Source organism: Astyanax mexicanus, chromosome 13 (assembly GCF_023375975.1).
Source record: "Astyanax mexicanus isolate ESR-SI-001 chromosome 13, AstMex3_surface, whole genome shotgun sequence".
NCBI lineage: Eukaryota > Metazoa > Chordata > Actinopteri > Characiformes > Acestrorhamphidae > Astyanax > Astyanax mexicanus.
The window spans coordinates 22,140,559-22,162,798 of record NC_064420.1 but is presented as its reverse complement, the minus strand read 5'-3'; the positions used below and the strand labels follow the sequence as shown (position 1 = coordinate 22,162,798).

Here is a 22,240-nt window from a genome sequence, read left to right as displayed (position 1 = left end):
TAATAAAGAGCTGAAAGCTAAGCTGAGAAGCTCCGCCTCCTCTTTATAATATTAATCAAAGACTGATTATGCTTCATATTTAGCTCCTAAAAACATTCTATCATTTTCACTCTGGCATTTTCCTACACACTGCTTTAGGGGTGAAACGATTACGATCGAGTAATTCGAGTTACTCGATTACAAAAACTAATCGATTAATTTCCTGTGCTAGATTCTAGACTTTATACAGGCTTTATGTAATCAGTAAACACAGCGCTGTGGAGTTTATAAATAAATACATGTTAAAGTTGGCAATGTACTTGCTGTATTGTCATTTAGATAAGATACACAACATAAAGTCAATGTTTATGCCTTTATTATTGATTAATGTGTTATATTTAATACTTACCAGAAATCCTAAGTTGAAATAGTTTAACTTGATTTTTTAAATAAGTAATTATTAAATTATTACTTGTGGTATTCATGTCTATTTTGTGTTTTGTTTATTTTTATTTGTGTTTGTAATGTGGAAATGTATGTTGTGAATTAAAAGCTTAAATCAATTGGTCATTCATTAGGTAAAATTTCTTATTTTATGAAATCTCTTATTTTATGTTTTATCTGATTACTCGATTAATCAAATCGATTTTTCAGTAGAGTAATCGATTACTAAAATAATCGATAGCTGCAGCCCTACACTGCTTGGTCTAAATAGGCAATGGTCGGCAATAGGCGGAAGCATCTGGCCTGTGAGGTTGTTTGAATTATATGAATTAAATATTTGAATCATTGAATTAACGAACAATAATGAAAAAATAAATAAATAAAATGCTTCTCTGGTGAGCTTTTGATTACATTCCCCCTGTCTCTCTGTCGCGCTCAGCGTTCTTTGGGCTCCCTATCTCCTTATAAGGGCATTTTTCCCGGCCCAATTCACTAACCAGGGCAGCGGTAGAGTGTGTTTTGGACAGTGTGAGGAGCAGAGTTTTTATTTATTTATTTTTTTCCTTTATTCTTGGGTTTACCTGCTTTGAGATCAACTGTTCTGAAATTGGGTTCAACAACCTTCTGGGCTGGAGAGCTACTAGTCTGTAGCAGCACTCCATCTTATTACGCTTCATTTTCCAAAACAGATTTTTTTTGTGGCTTAAACAAATGAAGTCTGTTTCATGTAAAATGTGATATTTCCAAACTATTTCCAAACATACATTACTCATTTATTTTTAATAAGATGAATATTTATGGGCACATACATATTCAAATGGAGATCTTTAAGTTAAATCAACTTAATAACATGATAACTGAGTTTAGTCTGTTGCCATTGGCATTAACTTGCTTGTTATCTTGAACAAATTTGGATATAAACCCTAGTTAATATTACTGTATTTAAGGCTCTTTTCCTGCAGTTCCACAAGTGTGACCACAGCTCTATGAGCAGACGTGTTGTGCAGGCTGTAATCACCGGAGTCTATTTTGGTGTTCAGCTGTTAAAGCAAGCCTTTGAGTACAAAATGTCTCAATATTTAGGTGATTACTGTGGGAACCGCATGCTGTCAGCTTCAGTAAGCCTGGCAGCTTTAAAAAAAAGAGAGAAACTCATAATGTGCGTCATAAAGGAGATGTTTCATTTTGTAGATTAGTCAGACTGTGCTGGCGCACTCATAAACAGGACTATAAATGGACCCGTCTTCATACAGCGCATGTAAACAACTCGACATGGTCCAGTTTCTTACAACAAAGAGCCGAGCCAACATGTTCTCTGGAAATGTACAGGATTTAACGCTAACATGCAGTATGAAGTCCTAATAACATTAATGCTCAGTATGAGGTTCTAAACACATTAATACAAAGCAGGGGTCGGCAATAGGCATGAAACATCTAGCCAAAGAGGTTGTTTAAACTATAATGAACGATAAAGAAAAATAAATAAAACAAATAAAATGCTTCTCTGGCGAGCTTTTGTTTACATACCTCCCTTGTCTCTCTGTCGCACTCGGTGTGACTTTAGTTTTCACTCGTTCTCGCTTTTCCGTCCGTTCTTCTCCTTATAAGGGCGTTTTTTCATGGCCGTGAACCAATTCACTAGCAGGGGCAGTGATAGAGTATTGGACCGCAACCCTGTCGACACGGGTGAAAAGTGGTGTGTTTATTTATTTATTTTTTACTTTCTTCATGGGTCTATCTGCTTTGAGATCAGCTGATCTGCAACTGGGTTCAACAACCCTCTGGGCTGGAGAGTTACTAGAACTCTATCCCATTACACTTCATTTTCAAATTTTTCTTTCACGTAATGGCTTGGAAAATATCTGGCCCGCAGCCAAATTTAATTGCTGACCTCTGATATGAAGAAAATCTAACTGCATTAATATATCAAAATCCAAAAGGAAGTCATCAATATCCAGCACACATTTTATAATAACAATTTTATAATGTTCTAACAATAGTATGAGGTTCTAATAATGATGCATCAGCAGCAGTTGGAAAAGAGAGGGTGGCTGACATCACATGTGTCGGAGGAGGCATGTGCTAGTCTTCACCCTTCTGGTGTTGTAGCATCATGGGGGATATACAGCTGAGTAGAAGCTGAGTAATGGGTGGGACAGTTGGTCTAGCAAAATTGAATAGAAATAAATCAATAAATCTTTTAAAAAAATTATATAATAAATAAAATGAAAGTAAGGTTTGTTCAGGTACATTTCATGTTGCTTTTTTGGTTTTATAAAACACACCACTGACTGAAATGAACCTAGACAACAGCCAATCGCCAATCAAATCATTTTCTGTATGTGCTCAAATACACCCCCGCTCATTAAACACACACAAACAGGAGCACAAACTCGACTTTTAACTCAACAATAAACAGAATAAAGAATAAAATAACATTGCTGCTCCCGTAAATGAGCTGCTGGCGCACCTTCACAGCGTAAACGTGCAGGTCAGTATCCTCTGCTGAGATGCACAAAATCAGCATCATGCTGTTAAGATACAAACGCGTCAAAGTCAGAGCTCACCTGACTCTTAAAGGGAATGGCAAGTGACACACTGATGGGTTTGTTTCACTTCATGCCCAAAACATACCCATTAATTGATTAATTAAGAGAATTAGTTCATGACTTTTTTGTGTTTCGAGCCACGCACTCACAAAACCAAAGACACAGGACACGCCCTAAAACAAGCTGCTAAAATAGCGCCCTTGGAGACTTGAGAAGAGGTTATATACTCTGTGTGTCAGTTTAAATGATTGTGCTGTGCGTGTCATTTTAGTGTGTTAGTAACTGGGGAAAAACTGACAGCAAATTGAAAACCTATGTGTCTGTGTGTGTTTATATATATATGTATATATATATATATGTATATATATATATACATATATATATGTGTGTGTGTGTGTGTGTTTGAGATTATGAAGAACAAGTTCCTTATTTGATGAGCAGCAGCAGCAGCTGTAGTGAGTGTTTCCTCTATCTCTATCTGTGTGTGTGTGTGTGTGTGTGTGTGTGTGTGTGTGTGTGTATGTGTTTGACTCCGAGTGCAGATTGGTAGTGACAGAGTGACGGAGTGAAGAAGAGAGAGATAAATGAAGGAGGGAGATGGGGAGAGGTTGGTGCATGCATTATAATCTCTCTCTCTTTCTCTTGCGCTCTCTCTCTGTCTGTGAATGCATTATAATCACACTGTCTCTCGCTCCGTCGTTAGGCTGCTGACAGTCTTCATTACCCCCGAGGTGCTGGAAGATCGATGGCTGCCACCTGACTTTAATACTAACCAACCTCCGGCCGCTTCACTTCTGGGTGCGGAGAACAGAAATTAATTACATCGTTTATGGCCCCAATTAATCAGCCCCGGGGGGTGTAGGGGCTCGGGTGGTCCCGATGCTCGTCCGATAGCGAGAGAGAGCAGAGACTTTTAATGGCCGCGCCGCTGATAGAGTGAGTGACCGCTCAGCGCTCCGGATCACAGTCAGCAGCGGGTCAGAGCTGATTAACAGCCATATGGGTGGTAGAGCTGATCGGAATTGGGAATAATGGAAGGTGAAGGGTGTTCTGGATAGTGCTTTCACATTTCTGAGTTTCCTCCCCTTTAAATAAGTGCTTAAAGAGGCGCTAAACCCTAAATCATATATTTATTTTTTAATTAATAGCTGAAATGTGTTCTTTTGAAGTAATTTAATATACTAGTCTACTTATAATTATTATAAACATTTCCTTACCTTTTAAAAAACTCTTGTATTGCGATCATTTTTACCTCTGCAGCGCCCCTCACAGGTTCAACTATGCTAAAAGCAAATCAGTGAATCTATAATACCGCCCCCTGGTGATGACCAACCATCTGCGCCTCACTGCTATCAAAGGCACACTGCTGCTGATGCTCAATGCTCAGCCCAATCAGCTTTCCCTCCTGCCCTGCCTCTAAACCCATACATCACCCAGTGCTTTTCCGATTTTTTTTTTCCTCCCATTTTTTTCTAGCATTTTTCAAATTAGAGCTTAGAATGGAGTCAACTAAACTAAAGTTAAGGGTTTTAGTTACCCTTTAATATACTAAAAGAACAAAGACATAACCTTTCAATCAACATAAGCCCTATTCATTTAGATTTAGTTAGTTTTTCAGGAGGTCCTGTGGTAATTTTCTCTTTTATAGGGGGTCCTTTGTGATTTTATTCCCGTCCGGAACGACCATGTATGTGTTTTTCTACTTTACGTCCTCTGAGAAAATTACAGGCTGAGTTATCTACTTTGACAACTTTTAATAGTTACGTGAACAACGCTGCTGATTACACTGATGCAAGAGCTACTGCGAACATGGAAATATCAGAGCAGCAAACTAAGTCTTCCTCTGCTCATTCATGCATTATTAAACTAAAAAAATGCAGATTTAGAATTGAAGAGAGCTGACGAGATTACAGAGAGAGCTCACAATTGCTACCTCGATAAAATCGCTGGCTAGATTCATTCACTCTGAGAAGAGAATTCAGACTACAGACTGTCAGTTTAAAAATATGCTTAAATATCAAGTACAGAACATTTTCTTTGAGGTAGATTCTCTGCTTAAGCTGGTCAGGTATCTTGACCAGGTAAGGTATCTTGGCCTCTGGGATTATATATGTATAAGGTTTGCGCCAAACCATATTAATGTCATTTTAAAAACCATTAAATTACTCTGACATAATGATAATACAATAGCATAATACAATAGTGTGTATGGAGTCACTGTTAGTGAAGCGTTGGTCTGGTATTACATGACTGTCTAAAATTCTGTTCACTGTTATACAGCTCTGAAAAAAAAATTAAGAGACAACTTCAGTTTCTGTATCCGTTTCTTTGAGTACAGACATAATTTCTCCCAAATTCCCCCCAAAATATTGTAATTTAGAGCATTTATTTGCAGAAAATGAGAAATGGCTAAAATAACAAAAAAGACGCAGAGCTTTCAGACCTCAAATAATGCAAATAAAACAAGTTCATATTCATAAAGTTTAAGGAGTTTAGAAATCAATATTTGGTGGAATAACCCTGTTTTTTAATCACAGTTTTCATGCATCCTGGCATGTTCTCCTCCACCAATCTTACACACTGCTTTTGGATAACTTTATGCCAGGCCTGGTGCAAAAATTCAAGCAGTTCAGCTTTGGTTTGATGGCTTGTGATTATCCATCTTTTTCTTGATTATATTTTAGAGATTTTCAGTTTGGTAAAATCAAAGAAACTCATCATTTTTAAGTAGTCTCTTATTTTTTTCCAGTACTGTATATGAGAACAAACATACAAAACAATCAGATATTATTAAGGTCATGTCCATTTCTTAGACAATAATTTGATAATGTAATTATTGTAACAGCCCTACCAATAATTAAGAAAATATAAATAAGAATGTTTGTCTAAACTTTTGACTGATAGTGAATACCCCGTGTTGGTCAGAAGCTAAGTTGGCTAACCAGCTTGGCCATCTTGAGCTAGCCAGGCTGTTTATTTTTATTTCTTCAGCAGGGTGGAGGGTTATTAGCGGATTATAACCGGAGCCTGTTAGCTTAGCTAAATGCCCAGAGAGGACAGAATACTGTCCAGTTTCCCACAGAGAAAATGGAGAGTCAAGCAGAAAATCCAAACAGCCGGCAGAAAGGGACAAACACCAAAACTTCAAAGAAACAGCAGAGACTGGAGCTAAAAACACTGTTATCCGCGAAACCAGACAAAACATACGTGCGAAAAATCCGCGCTTTAGGATGTCTACAACTGTTTTTTTTTTAGCTCTGCTAATGTCATTGAGTCTGTGCTTGTAGATAACATTGAGTCACACAGTGTCAGAGAGCACATAATGAAGTCTATTAGAGTTTACCGAACACCTCCACACAGTGTGAGGAGAGTGTGTGGATGATTTAGACAAGCAGTTAGCGCCATGCTAATTGGTGAGGTGCTAGCATCCAGTAGCTTGTCAGCTCCATTAGCCTCAAGATTTCTTAGAGACTTCCCAGAATGTGGATTTCTGACACTGTAGCACATTGTTATTTCTAGAAACTGAGTTACAGCCGAAGCTAGACCAGTAGAAAACACCTTAAAGCCTGAATTTTGAATTCCATTTTCGAATAGACACTCCAAAGAAAGAGGGGATCTTGTGAGCTTCACTTCTTCCTGGTCTGATCGAATGTTAGAGTAAACATGTTTCTGAAACCTTCAGCACTGACAAGTTTATTTATCCTGCAGACCTGACATTTCTCAAAATAACGCTAAGAAAAATATCGAGTTTGTTTTTTTATGCACAGTAATTTTGTTATGCTAAACACAGCTGACGGAAGAAACACTCCAACTTTGATGCGAGACCACTTTGTTTAGGCAGTTATTTATTTATGTGGCAACTGTAGTGCTGTTTTTACACTGACTGAGGTGTAGACTTAGGGTGTACTCACACTAGGCAATCCGAACCGTGCCCGGGCACGGTTACCTCCCAAAGCACGGTTCGTTTGGGTAGTGTGATCGCTCCGAACCGTGCCCGGGCACGGTACGCTGAACCGTGCCCGGGCCCGCTTGGAGAGGTGGGCCCGAGCACGGTTCACTTGGACCCGGGCACGGTACAGATGCAGTGTGAGCGCAAACCGTGCCCGGGCACGGATCAAGATGACGTCAGTGACACATTTTATTATTACTTGAGTTTTATGTTTCGCTCCTTTGGTCACTATTTATGTATATAGGAAGTACGTCTACCTTACTGATGAACGTGAATTGTAGTCCGCGAGTAAAGCTGCAAATTTCTCCCTGGACGTCTGCTGCTTGTGTAAAAACCTTCTTACACGTGCAGCACGATTAGCAGTAAATCGTTGTGTTGCACAATCAATGAATCTCTGGTTCAGTTGCGTATTTGCACGCCCAAAACGACTCCAGAGAAACAAAAACAACAGTACAATCCTGAACTCCATTGTTTTGCGCGCGCATACTGTTCTTCAAAACAAAAGTCACCTGTTGACGAAAGCGTGCTCGGGCACGGATCGTTTAGCGCAGTGTGAGTGCAGGCCTGCGGGGGAGTGGGGAGGGGGCCGAACCGTGCTCCGGCACGATTCAACCAAAACGGGCCTAGTGTGAGTACACCCTTAAAAAGTAGACAGGTGAATGGTAGAAAAGTACCACAGGGCTTTAGGGTCTTACCTATAGTTTTATGGGGCCACTGAATCTGTCTGGCCTGGGAAAAAAACATGCTTCTACAGATGCTTCTATTACATCTTAAGGTTTATTATTCAGAAACTTCTACAAATGAATCAGAAATTAATGCAAGTTAGACTTACCAACCAAAGTTTCATTCCCGATGGTTGATTCCTTCTAGGTCCAACACTTTTTGATGATAAGTGGAATTTCGCAAGTGAGAAACTTTAGATTCACTTATCAACACAAGTTACATTCACAACTTGCATAAGCCCAAATAAGATGACGACAGTCCACCACAGACTGCAGCTCTGGTTTAAATGACTTGCTTCAGGGCATAAAGGCAATTGGCATCAGCTGACATCAACCTCATGACTTCTTAAGCTTAGATCCAACCAGCGCTCCCCGTGTTATCACCGCGCTGACCGTAGGGTGTTTATATGGTGGCCTAATAGGGGCTTCTGCTTCAAGGTCACTTCAGTCATTTAGCAAATTGCCACTCAAGGCAGCGGTTCTGGGTTCTGATACTGCACACACCTACACCAGGTGTTCAGCAGGGAAACAGCAGAAATGCACCCAAGGCTGGGATTGAGAATGATTAGGAAACGGTCAGTCCCATCAGGGCGAAGTCTAGTCCTGGTGCAGACCCCAAACAGGACTTTTTCTCAAATATGGCTACATTTATATTTAACCATGTTTACAATACAAACCCAACTGTATATTAATACTATTCCAAAACCAATTTTAGAACAAATTTTTACTAAAGTATCTGTACAAATGTAGCTGCTTAAAATTCCTTTCAAATTACCCAGATATTACCCCTAAATATCAACTGCACCCTGTCAAAATTCCATCTGAACCTGAACATAAAGCCTGAATTTTCTGCTTGTTTCACATTTTGACAATGTTTGTCTATACCATACTGTAATCTTGCAAAATTTGAATCTGAATCTGACAGTAACCCAACATAATTCAATCCAAATCTATTACACAATAAAATTCCACCCCAATCTTACTTTAAACCATAAAATTCAGTCCAAATCCAACAATAGCCTAACAAAATTCTGGACACACAACTGTAACACAACATAATTCCATCCAAATCCAACTATAACTCAACATAATGTCATTCCAAACTGAAGCTAACCCAGCAAAATTTCATCCAAACCTGACTGTAACTTAATTCTATCCAAATCTAACCATAACCAAACAAAATTCCCTACAAATCCAACGATAACAAAACAAAATTCCATCAGAGCCTGACCCTAACCCATCAATTATTAATCCAATCCCAACTATAACCCAACAAAATTCCATCGCAACCAGACGCAACCTAACATAATTCCAAAACCCAACTAGAACCAAATTCCATACAAATCCAACTGTAACCAGACAAAATTCCTTACAAATCCAACTATAACTAAACAAAATTCAAAATTCAATCCTAACCCCACTAAAACCCAAACATTTTTATCCAAACACAACTTCAGCCCAAATCAATTTCATCCAAATTCAAATATAACAGCACACAATTCCATCGAAACCCAACTGTAACCCAACTAAATTCCATCCAAATCCCAACTGTGACTCAACAAAATTCCATCTAAACCTGACATTTACTCAAAACTGTGAGCAAACAAAATTGTATGCATTTTTGTCTGTCACCCAACAAAATTCGAAACAAATTTGACAGTATCCCAACACAATTTCTTTTAACCCCTTTTAATCCCTTTCATTTGGACAATAATTTTAATAACAGTTAGCAACTCCATTGTGGCTAATCTTTCATTGTACTCTTCATAATAAGAGTTACAAGGCCAAATTGATTTCATTTTACTTGAACTTTACTAGGTAAACCTTTTATTAAAGTATTAAAGCATTTGCGTATTATTCTCTAAGCATTTTAAGCCATGTTTTGAGTAGCCTAGGATCTCTTGAAGATAGCATCTGGTATGTGTCAATCCTATTTGTCTGTCTTCTATAAATACTTTGTCATGTTTAGTTGAATAAGGTTACATCAAATCCCTCCAAAGTTAATTGAAATCCAATTAGAAGCCCAAATACTGGCCGAACGTGTCTGTGATCGTCAGATTCCTGTCATCACAACCCCAATTTCCAGATGTTTCCTCTCACAGATGGAGCCTCCAGCTCCAGCAGGGCTGTCATGTTTAATCCTGGATGCTGAAGCTTGCTGACCACCATGCTGTGCCTGCTGTTTCCCCCCATCGCGCTCCCGTAGTGTCATTTCTGGTTATTTTATTAAATTGTTTTGATGTAGTAAGTGGAGGTCAGTGGTGCAGGTTGGCCTTCTAGTTGTATTAAGTGCCTGGGCTAGCACCCCTGTAGCCCCCCAGAGTGTGTGAGTGTGTGTGTGTGTGTTATAAAACACTTGGCTGAAAAACAATATTGATCCAGAGCCGAGCGCCGAGCCGTTTGGCCGATTTATTGCCCGGTGTTAATGGTCCGTTACACAGCGCGGCTTAAAGCGGAGCCGCTAATGTTAAAGGAAAAAGATGAGAGACAGGAGGGGGGGATAGATACATTGCTCAGTGATGAGGGTCCCTCGAGACGGCGCTGAGCTCAAGGGAGAAGTGTGTGTAAGTGTGAGTGTTTAATGTACTGTACTTGCACGGCTGAGTGTAGACAGACATGTGAGTCCTTCACAGTGAAACGCCGAAACGCCGCGTGCCATGCAGGGATTGCGCAGCTTATCCGCGGCTGTGTTTTGCATACGGATGCACCCGACATCACTCGTATTCAGAGCTGCCTCGGTGTGAAGTGTTTAGACTCGCTGCTACTGTTCCCGTGCTGCACTTACGCAGTCATGCGCTGTCAGGCTCAGCCGAGCAGAAGCGCCGTAGGCTTGGGGTGGCTCGGACATGAACAAAGCTGTCCAGATTACATTACAGAAACAGGACAGGAGCGTTTTAGGCGGTTGAGGCGGTTGAGCGCCGCATTCAGACAAAGCTAGCAGCAGTACCATCTTATATAGTGCAGCGGATTCTGCCCTCAGGGCAGCAGATCCCTACAGGGGGTCTAATAAATATAAAATCCATTAATAAATAATCAATACACTTCAAGTCAGTAAACTTGAATTATGTTTCGCATCTCAAAAATCTATATAAACGGACACAGAGAGGAGGTCCAGCGAGCTAAGCGCTAGAGATGGGACTGATCCGATACGATATCTGTATCTGGGCCGATATTGACGTAATTCGACGAATCGGGAATATCGGGCGCGTGCGGCTGATCCACTTACTGATCCATATTCCAGTCCACAGCTTGAGCTGGACAATAAACCCGGCGTAACGTTAACATGAAACACATCACTGATCCGGATTCCAGTTTAACAGTTTACCCTGAACCCCCAGCAGCTTCAGCCTGAGGCTGACTGAGTAACTTTAGCTGTTTATCTTCAAAACAAGTCAACTATTTGGAGAGTTTTCACTTTGAAAACGCTGTACAGCAGAACGGTATACGTAAAGTTAGTGCTGGACGATATGGCCAAAATTTATATCACGATATATTCCTTAATTTCGGTCGATACGATATAATTTCAATATCGATATAAATACTTTGAAGGCCACAGAAAAACTGCTAAGAATCCCTGCAATGGAAATCTGCACACTACTGTCTGACATTTTAATTTAAGTCTTTAAAGCCTCCTCTCACAAAAACTGTATAATATTTTATAAAAAATAAAATATGGTCAGAATGGCCTAGCTGGCTACGTGCCTGTATGATTACGTCATTATGCATTGACCTAACCAGCACTAAGAAATCAATCAGTTATTAAAAAAACTGTGATTAATTCAGCTCGGAAATACAGTTAGCATTGCCGGTCAGCCGTTAGCTATTGCAGCTAATCCTCTACGCTACCTGTCAAAATAAGTGTCCTGCTCAACCGTTGAAAAAAAAAAGCCCTAAATTTAATATTAAACGTATTACATATTTAACTTTTCAAGGGCAGGGCAGCTTTAACCAAAACATCCAATCTCATCGCATCCTGGCTTCACATACTTTTTCCCCCTCACTGTGAATGTTAACATGTTGTGTTCAGTAACACCATGCAAACATATACATTGTTTGTGTGGTATTAGTTTAAGCAGACTGTGTTTGCTATTGTTGTGACGTAGATGAAGATCAGAACACATTTAATGAGCAATTTATGCAGAAATCCAAGTCATCCCAAAGGGTTCACATACTTTTTTCTGCAACTGTATATTATTGCTTTTAACTTAACTTCAAGGACCTTTAAAGAGTCACATAACTCAAGCTGTAGATCGAATTATTGCCATTGGATGTAGTTTACATTTTTGTTAAAACTTTGCCGGCACTTTCCGTTTTTTAGGTGGAACTGGCCAAAAAACTGCAATGTGTTTGAAAGCACAGCGTTTCAGAGTTCAGTGTTAAAGCACAGATCACAGATACAGGGGTTGGACAATGAAACTGAAACACCTGGTTTTAGACCACAATAATTTATTGTGGTGACGGACAGTTCTGGTGGAAATAGGAGAGTTGAGGTGCACATTGAATTCTGCTGTGATTTGGGCAGCCGTGGTTTTATGTTTTTTGGATACAATCCGGGTTAATCCTGTTGGATGTGGTTGGTCCTTCTTGGTGGTAGGCTGACATTACCCTGGATACCGTGGCTCTTGATACATCACAAAGACTTGCTGTCTTGGTCACAGATGCGGCAGCAAGACGTGCACCAACAATTTGTCCTCTTTTGAACTCTGGTATGTTACCCATAATGTTGTGTGCATTGCAATATTTTGAGCAATATTTGTGCTCTTACCCTGCTAATTGAACCTTCACACTCTGCTCTTACTGGTGCAATGTGCAATTAGTGAAGATTGGCCACCACGCTGCTCCAATTTAGACATGAAACCTCCCACACTAAAATCACAGGTGTTTCAGTTTCATTGTCCAACCCCTGTATATGTGCTGGAACACAGAATCTTCTCGCTATTTTAATTTTTTTCGTATATGCATATTTATATTTTATTTTTATTTATATATAACTCATCAGCTGATTCGGACCAGAGAAACGAACTACAGGTGTGAAAACGCCCTTATAAAAGTTTTCGGGAAACACTCTTCAGTCTCCCAGCTTGCTCATATGGTGGATCTGGCCATGCTTTAGCATTTGGTAATCAAGAGACTATAGGAGTGGTGCTTACTCCAGCATTATAACTGGTTTGATCTACATCCTACTTGTACTCAATAAGCTTTACACATCTCTTCTTTCTTTGTCTTCAAGCCTGTCTCCATTACCAGAGCCCATCAGTCTCTTATGTTGACGCATCGTGGCGTGGCACAGAGAAATGTAAATCCTGTATATGGAGACATTTAATCCAGTTTAGAGAAAACATTGCCAAGAGCTTGTGTAGCAGGGAACTGCTGGACCAGAGAAAAGAGAAAGGGAGTGAGTGCGAGAGAGAGAGAGAGAGAGAGAGAGAGAGAGAGAGAGACATCTATTAAGCTGCGGATATGGAGCATAGCCAGAGGATACAGAGATACCACCATGACAGGCTCATATCAAACTCAGCAGGCATCACCCCCAGAGTGCAGTACAGGCAGGAGCGTCCGACTGCATGTGAATGCGCAAATACGGCGTGGAGCCTAAAGTACCGGCTGTATTTGAAGACCTTCTGTGATGTTAGAGCAACACAATGCTGACTCTGCCTAATAAGTAAGACGGGCTCTGACTCAGAGAAAGGATTGGAGGTTTCTGACTCCTTTCACAGAGATCAAGATGCAATAATTGTAATAATCTGAAGGGTTTAAAATACGTAGTTCCTTTCTAAATCAGCGCCCACAAGTTTGGGATATGTTGTTTGGTCCATGTTCACTTTTCTATTCATCTATTATACACGTCATGCTCATTGCTACCTTACTCCTACACTCATGGGCGTGGTGATCTGGAAATCAATCAATCAGTCAATCAAGCTTTATTTTGACTCAGAAGTACATTGAGGGCAACCCTCATTTTCAATGTAGCCATGACAAAGAAAAGAAAATGATAGTTGAACTTAATAATAAAATAACAGTAAATAAAATATAAAAATATATAAAAAAATAAAATTAGAATAAAAAAAAAAATACTATAATAATTGATATGATTTAATTTAATTGATTAGAAAAGATAAGATTGATACAAATCATTACACATCACACTATTTTACACCACTGTACCAAGATTTTAACAGTTTAAAATGTTTCTTTATAGTTTTTTTTTTTTTCATATTTTCTCCTCCAATTCAGTTATTTTTTATAGAGTTTTTAGCGTGGAGTTTTTTTTATTAGTGCTTAGTTTTAGTTATTATTGATTCCAGTATTAGTTTTAGGGTTTTTTTCATACAAAAAATATTCAGTTACTGTCAAACTACCAACTGTCCGCAAAAACTGTAACAGTCCACACGCAAGCAGCCTTAAGTGCAAAATATATATGTTGCATTTAAGAGCTTTATAAGTTCATCCTCATGCATGGGGTGTTCTGGTGTATGAGCTACTCACAGGTAAAGGTTCTCACAGTTAGCGCTCTTATGCTGCTTCTCAGATGGACTTATAGCTGTGTGGGGTTTACTCCACACACTGTATCTCTTGTTTTACAACAAAACACGTGCTTTTATCTCACTGGCGCTCATATTGTAATCTCATACAATTTTTTCGGTGTTTTCTGTTGTTATTTCACGGCTAGCGTTAGCACTGTAAACAAGAACTAACGTCATGGACCGTGAGGTGCCGCTTGCTGCCGCTGTTGAGCCAAAATCTGACTCCCCGCAGAATCCGACTCCCCTTCGCGAGCAGGATTTCGACACAACACCGCCCGCTGTAAAACAGCTTGAGTGGAATTTATTTTATAAAACAAGAAAACAAAGAGAATTCTATTTGTAATTTCAGTTTATTTTAGTTAGGTTTATAAACACACAATACAGTTCCAGACAGTTTACATTTTTTCTTTTATTGACCGTTTTTATTAGTTTCAGTTAACAAAAAAGTTGTTTCACCTCAGTTTTCGTTATTTCGTTAGTTTTGTTAACGATAATAACCTTGCACTGTACATTGTTCCATTCAAAGTTTGGAAAATTGAGGTATGTTGTCATAAATGTTGCAGTATATTGTTTCATTAAAAATGGTAATGTCTGAGGTAAACTATTTTAACATCAGGATTTTTTTAAGATATGGTCTTTTATTTAAATCCAAAAGGTCTGAGATAGGGGTAATCTTATAATACAATAATATCACAATACGTTGTCCACAATAACAATTGCATTGTGATAGTACAGTCTTTGATATATTGTGAGACAGTTCTCTATGATACTCTATGGAATATGTGAAACTGAAGAGGTCAGAGTCTTAGAGAGCACCTATGTTTAAAAACAAAAAGACACTATCAAAAGAATACAATATATGGTGATATCGATATATTGCCCCACCTCTAGTCTGAGGTGTGTTGTTCTGTTCAAAGTTAAAAAGTTTGAGGTACATTGTCCAATCCAAAATAAAAAGTTTGAGAGAGATTGTTTCATATGAATGAAACGTTTTGAGGTATGAATTTTTGAGATACACTGTTTCAGTATCTCAGTATTTCAGGCATAGGTATACAGACATACTGTATATTGCTTTGTTCTAAAAATAGTCAGGTTTAGGTTAAAAGGTACATTATTCCATTCACAGTTAGAACGTTACATTAAGGTCAATTATTGTTCTATCAGAAGGTTAGATGTTCCTTTCAATAACAAGGGTTTGAAAACGAGAGACATTGTTCAGTTCAAAGTCAGAAGGTTTGAGGTACCGTGACGACAGTTCGGTTCAAGGACTGACGTTTGAAATACGTTATTCCGGTTAAGACTCTTGGAAATCAGGACACTAAAAGCAGCACTCTTCAGTTTGATGAGGCTTCAGTGAAGCTGTGGAGTGTGGCTTTAATTAAGCTGTGAGGTAGCGTCCTTGAGATTCTGCAGTCAGTCTTGACAGATTTGCCTCTAATGAGTTCCACGACTCTTGTCTGAAACCGGTGGAAATTTATTGTGGGATTTGAGAAGAGTGGGTTGAGCGGGTTCCTTGTCGTGACTCTGAAAATTGGGGGAAATGACCAACTAGGGTACGGCAGATTCCACCCTGCCTCGGGCTCTGGCTCAGAGCGAAGCGTTTGAAAGAGGCTGCTTTAGCGCGGCGGTAAAGAGACACTGCCAGATACAGCTGCTCATCCTTTCTCATGACCCAGAAGATTTTCGGCAGGGCTTATCCAACAGAATTGGAGCCAACTTGTAGCGACTGGATGTAATTATGTATCGGGAGCCAAGCTGTGAGAGTTTGCCAAAAACAAGAGTTCAGGGGTTGTACGAAATAGAGGCTTAAATGGTTTTAAAAGATATCAGCAGTAGGATAACACGGCGGAGGTTGACAGTGTTGCGTTTTCTGGGAGGAAAATAACTCTGCATCTGTGTAATCCTTTTAATCATAATTGCAAAGTCAACATGTTGAGGCAGGCAGTGCGGAACGAGGGGAAAATAAGGATATTGCATTAAAAACAAGGCGCTGGAACAAACAGAATATGAGTGAAAATAAAATTGGCGAAATATTTACGAATGGCAGGAAATAGCACCTGTTTCGGTCCAATGCCATCTGGATGTTTTTGTCATTATGATGAAGTGCCACGCTCTGGAATTTCATCACTTCATTAGGAATACAAATATTGGATCTCAAAATAACTGGCAAGAATCCAATTAAAAGCAGGGAGACGAATCCCAGCAGAGACTCGATACACAGCCGAGAGCCACGGCTCCCTGTTCGCCGAACACTGTGGCAGCTTAAGGATCCGGCAGCTCTGCTGATTAACAGGGAAGTGTAATTAAGTCTAGCAGTGACCTCAGTGGTGATTCTGCGTTTATCTGTGATTGCAGGTTGAGCCGTTGGACGGGAGGCCGAAGGAGGAGAGCTCCAGAGGGACTGGGGCTGAGGACTGCAGAGACTGGACGACTACGGCGAGAGAAAAAGACGGTTGAAAGAGTTGAAAAGCCTGCAGAGACTGAGGTAAAGAGGCAGAAAGAAGACAAAGCAAATAAAGGCGCGAGAAACTAAAGCAGAGGAGAAGGTCTAGCGAAGAACGGAGGGACTGTAAATGAGCGCCGGCCCCCAGAATAATGCGGATATGCAAATATGAAGGGAAGAAATGAAAGGGAAAGCCGCTCAGGAAAGGAGATGAAACCACAAGTGTCTTTCACGGCGAGGGAAAGAAAGGAAAGAAAGGGAATGTTTTTTGGCCTCCTGCTCCCGACCCGTTGAACCATGCTGAGGAGCAGCTCCACAAGGTCGTCGCTGCTTGTCCTGAGGGTGTGTGCCTGCCTGTGTGTGTGTGCCGGACTCGCACGCACTTCGGGAGATCATGCGCGCCGGGCGCAAGAAGGAGGCACCAATCTGGCGCCTCAAAGGGCGGCAAGAAAGAACTACTTATCATCAACATCATCTCGCACAGAAACCTCCCCGAGTTCAAAGGCTGCCTGGAGAGAGCGGGACACTTTGAAGAGAGTGCGACGGGACGCTGTGAATAACGAGAGAGTAATGGATAACGAGGTGCCCTTGGCTCCGACAGGGCCTCTTTGGGAAGGGACGACTCGCGATCCCTCTCAAGCCGCGGAGATTAGAGCGAGAGGTTCAGAAAGCGCTGGGACTGCAGTTTCTCCGCTCAAAAGCAACAAAAACTCAAACCCTTCTGCTCTAATCACAACAACAGACTCTATACCCAACGCCACAGATACCCCGCAATCCCTCGGCAGTGATGCCTGGGTGGGTGATAATCTTCCCGAGGCTCAGAACGCCTCAACAGAAAGCAGTTTGATATTTCAGGAGCTTCCAGGGTCTTCAGAAAATGGACCGCCACATGCAGGGATGGACCCTCGCTCCCGGTCCAGGAGAAGCTGGATCTGGAACCAGTTCTTCGTGATTGAGGAGTACAGTGGGCCGGAGCCGGTCCTGATTGGTCGGGTAAGAGCACACCAGAGATACCATGTGCAAATCACATGTCATTGCATTATTCTGCAGCATTGCAGCCAATGGGTAGTTGAATATACCAGGCCTTCACAATTGCAGTGGTTGTACCACATCTACCTGTTTAAAATGATGTACTTTTGGAGCATTTCTATTGGTCCATTCATTCATATATGAATTTTTACACATAATATGAAGATTAGATGGTGTTTTCTCTATTCCTTTTCAGCCAATGGCCCTACCACTTACTTTTTAATTTTTACTAATTTAAGAATACCCTACTGTTACCTAGGCAAATAATAAATCTTACCCCTAATATTTCATTGTTTAGTTGAAAAAAATGATTTAATGTGGCCTGGGGTTAATTTTGAGGGCATATACAGTACTGTGCAAAAGTTTTAGGCACCTGTGAAGATCAGTAAAACACTGGCATTGCAATAAATACAAACAGCAATTTTACCAAAAGCAGCTCTTTTACAGCGCTGTTTCCTTTAAAACATCTCCTAATCTCTCCTCATCTGAGTTTAATAGAGTTATTTCTAGTTCTCATCATATTAATCAACACCTGGTTTGGTAAATTGGTAAATTTTGTATCAGGTGAGCTGCTGATGGAACTTAACATAATATACACATGCTGGCTGAGGAGCATCCAGGAGAAATCTGGAACTACACTTTGTTCTTCAGCTCACAGGCTCACAGGATATAACATATAACTTAGTTAAAAATGAGAATTCCTCATTACATTTTACTGTATGTAGGTTTATTTGCATCTGTTCAAATCATATTTGGTGATGTTTTTCAGCTAAAAACACTCAGATTGCTGAGATGAATGGATAAGTGTAATTCGCTTTGGTGCCTAAAACTTTTGCATGGTACTGTAATTAAGAATAAGGTTTTAGAAAAAGCTGGTTTTGTGGGATGGCAATGGGGCTGACGTTACCTCCTCCAGATTCCAACAGCCTGCACTGTTAATGCACTGACTGCACTGACCGTTCACTTCACCTGCATGCAGTTGTTAAAGTTAAGTTGTTAGAGGCAACCTGGAAAACCCGGAGTGAACTTTATTTTAGTGGTATGTGTACTCTCCTATCCATCAAATGGAATGAATTCCTTTGAGGTAGAATAGAAACAGATCTTTTTAATGTGTTAAATATCTTTTTTATTATGTTAAATATAGAGGAGGTCCAAACGAATAACGAATAAAACCCATGACCCCCCTGCACTAAAAAAAGGATGAGTAAAATTTACTTTAAAAAGTTTCGCAACTTTTTCGCAATAATATTACCTAATTACAATTACTTAATTTATACAATATTACTCAAATAATGTATGATACATAATATATTATGATTCCTGAAATATAAATATTATTTAGTTAAAACACATATGTTATGTTACACTGTCTCAACACATGGATGGCATGTAATACATTCTTTTTAGTTTTAGTTTAGCAGAAATTAAGTAAATGTAGTAAAAATTAAGTAAAGGTCACTAAAAGAAAGGATTGATTCAGCTAAAATAAATGAAGTAAAGTTTACTAAAAGAAAGGATTGACTGAAATTTAAGCCTTGAAACCGAGTTGAAGTTACTTAAATGTATCTGAAAATAAATTTACTTAAAAAAAGTTAATGCAGAAAGTTGCAAAACTTTTTAAAAGTAAATTTTACTCATCATTTTTTTCAGTGTGGATCACCAGGTAAGCAGTTACGAACAGACTCCTCCAACAACCATGCAGACCCAACTTAACAGAAAAAACAACATTTTTTTACACCATGTTCTCTACAGAAAACATCAAATATTGTAAAAAAAAAAGTAGTGACTCCCTCTTTAACCTATTAACATGCCTTAACCCGTATACAAGCTACAGGTGTAGGTGATACAAAACCCCTATTCTCTGCAGTAATATAATTTATTTACATTCTGAAACTTTGATGGCTTCGAACGCTGCCTGTTCACTCTCTACTCCACTTAATAATTCCAGATCAGTAACTGGAATCAACCCAAATTCTGCATGTTTGAAAACAGATGTAAAAACTAGACAAACATAACGAAACTAAATGTTTGGAGGCCAAGAACTGTTTGATTTGTATTCAGGGTTTTTATTGATTTCAAAATGAAGCATTATTTACTTGACTATTTTTCTATACTTTCTATTAGAATTACAATTATGATTATAAGTAATGTTCCTTATCAAACATGAAAGCTTTTTGTGTAGTGCTTGAATAGAATTCCTCAAGATTTACGGATGTGTTATGTCAGGCAGACAATTGACAAAAATCCTGGTCTTTTAAGGGATTAAACACAAAAAAGCGAAAGTGAGAAATTCAGGGGAACACTTTACATTAAGTGTTTACTAACTAACATGAATTAATGCATTAGTTACTATTAATAAGACATGAGGCAATAATTAACAGTGCTTAGGTAATGCTAATTAAACACAGAACTACAGCATGAATTAATGTTACTTTCACATTTACTAACATCAGAAGTAAAGCATTTGTTAAGATGAATAATAAATCATACACTTCATTAATAATGTTAACTAATGTTCAGTAAACAAGTCTTCTTGTCATTATGCATACTGCATGCTGCAGCTATGCATACAGTAATGGTTAAATATGTATTAATTCAATATTAGTTATAAATATATTTTGCTGTGATTAAACTTATGCAGTGGTAGCCAGTTACTTATTTTATTTACTGATGTCAGTGAACTTATATAATATTATATATTTTACATTTTCACTTCTATTGGAAACACATCTGTACATGGATTTGAATCCTTTTAATTTCACTTTACATCAGGTATATTTATTATACTGAACAGAGCTGTATAAGGGCTTAGTGCTGTTAATGTTTAACAGATGTTAATAATGCTTAACAAGCATTAATTAATGCAGTTTTTCCGTGTTTAATTAACATTACCTAAGCATTGTTAATATATTGTATTACCTCATGTCTAATTTATGGTAGCTAATGCATTAATTCATATTAGTTAGTCAACACTTAAGGTAAAGTGTTACTCTTACCTGCATTTAGTTGAATACTTGTTACACAAGTTTTGAACACATTTCAAGAAGTGGTGTTCAGGTGCTGAATCCCAATGTGTGACAGAAACAAGCTAAAAACAAAAGCAAACAAAAAAAGGATCTCCGTGCACAATTTTTTGTATTGTTGCTATAAAGCGTAGCCTCATTTATTTTTCATGTTCTTGTGAGGTATTTCTGGCTCATTGTGCTGTTTAAGGCGAAGCTTCTCGTGGGGTTAACTTTGGGGAATCGCGCACGGCTCCCGAAAAAAAAGAACACGCGGCTAATTTGATGTTATATTTGTGAAAAAAAAAAACAAAAACAACAACTTTAGCATAAACACATCCCAGTTCAGCTCAGCTCAGCTCAGCTCAGCTCAGCTCACTGACAACCTGTTATCATTATAAACTAAAACAGAATATCTGAGCGAGAGAGTGAGGGTGCGCACTGTCTGTCAGCTGCACGCTGCCACAAATCACATACCGCCTTTTTTTATTTTTTTGCAGCTTGATACAAAATGAAAGCTCTCATTTTCCATGACATATCTGAGGTACATCTTATTATAAATGCTCAATACAATTTATTTTACCTCAGTCTTGGATTTACAGAGTGCATTATTTTTGGATTATAGATTCTGGTAAACTATGTGGGAAATTTCTGTGTTTCTGTATATATATATATGAATATAGACTATATGTCCAAGTGTTTGTTGACACCCTACTTCTTATGAATGCATTCAGCTATTTTAAGGGGCAGAGTCCCTGTAGAGTCTCTGTGAAGAAATATTGCCAATATAATAGGACTCTCTGGAGCAGAGCTCATAAATATAATATCGATGCCGTCCAAAGAAAAACAAGTATCTACATTTTTGTCGATTTTTAGTTTACTACATAATTTAAACACACAAACTCGCCTTGGTAACACTTTATAATACTGTTCCATAGTTAATAGGTAACTAAGCAAGAACTAAGCAGTAACTAAGTAATAGTAATACTAATAATAAGTAATAATAATAGTAATTAAGTAATAAGTAATACTCTTTTGCCTTTTTACTGTATATACTGTTTATTTGCACCCCTGGACACTTCTCACTTTACTGTACATCCTGTACATTTGCACTCCTAGACACTACACTACGCACCTAACTTAAATACAATACTTGCAAAGGTTTATGTTTAATATTATGTTTAATATTTATTCTTTTACTGCACTACCTCATATCAACGAGTGATTACTTCCACACTTTCTATAGTTTTTTGTATTTATATATTTATGTATATATTTTTAAGTCTCAGTTTAGAATGTTATAGTTTAGAGTTTTTTATCCCTCAATGTGCTCTTCTACACCTATTGTTTGTTTCTACTGTGTTGTGTAACTGCTAAATTTCCTTCGGGATCAATAAAGTACCGACCGACCGCTCTCCATGTATTTTGTAACTATCATAAACATTCTTATGATTTAAACTTATATACACTCTAGTCTAACCATTTTTGAAAATATATCTTAGGTGTGAATATATTTAAAGTCTATACATTCAAAAATTCCAGTTCCAGAAAAAATATAACAATTCTGCTTCCTGTTACGTTTTAAATGATTATATTTTT

At 38.7% G+C, this 22,240-nt stretch overlaps 1 protein-coding gene across 1 annotated transcript in view; it reads left to right on the top strand.

The window, feature by feature from the left end:
- The window catches only part of LOC103044178 (cadherin-7), a 137,698-nt gene that overhangs the window by 5,676 nt on the left and 109,782 nt on the right, over positions 1-22,240 (top strand). The window contains exon 2 of the mRNA XM_022676769.2: positions 16,523-17,603. Coding sequence (XP_022532490.2) covers positions 16,908-17,603 — 696 coding nt within the window. The 5' untranslated portion in view covers positions 16,523-16,907. The remainder of the gene's footprint in view (positions 1-16,522; positions 17,604-22,240) is intronic.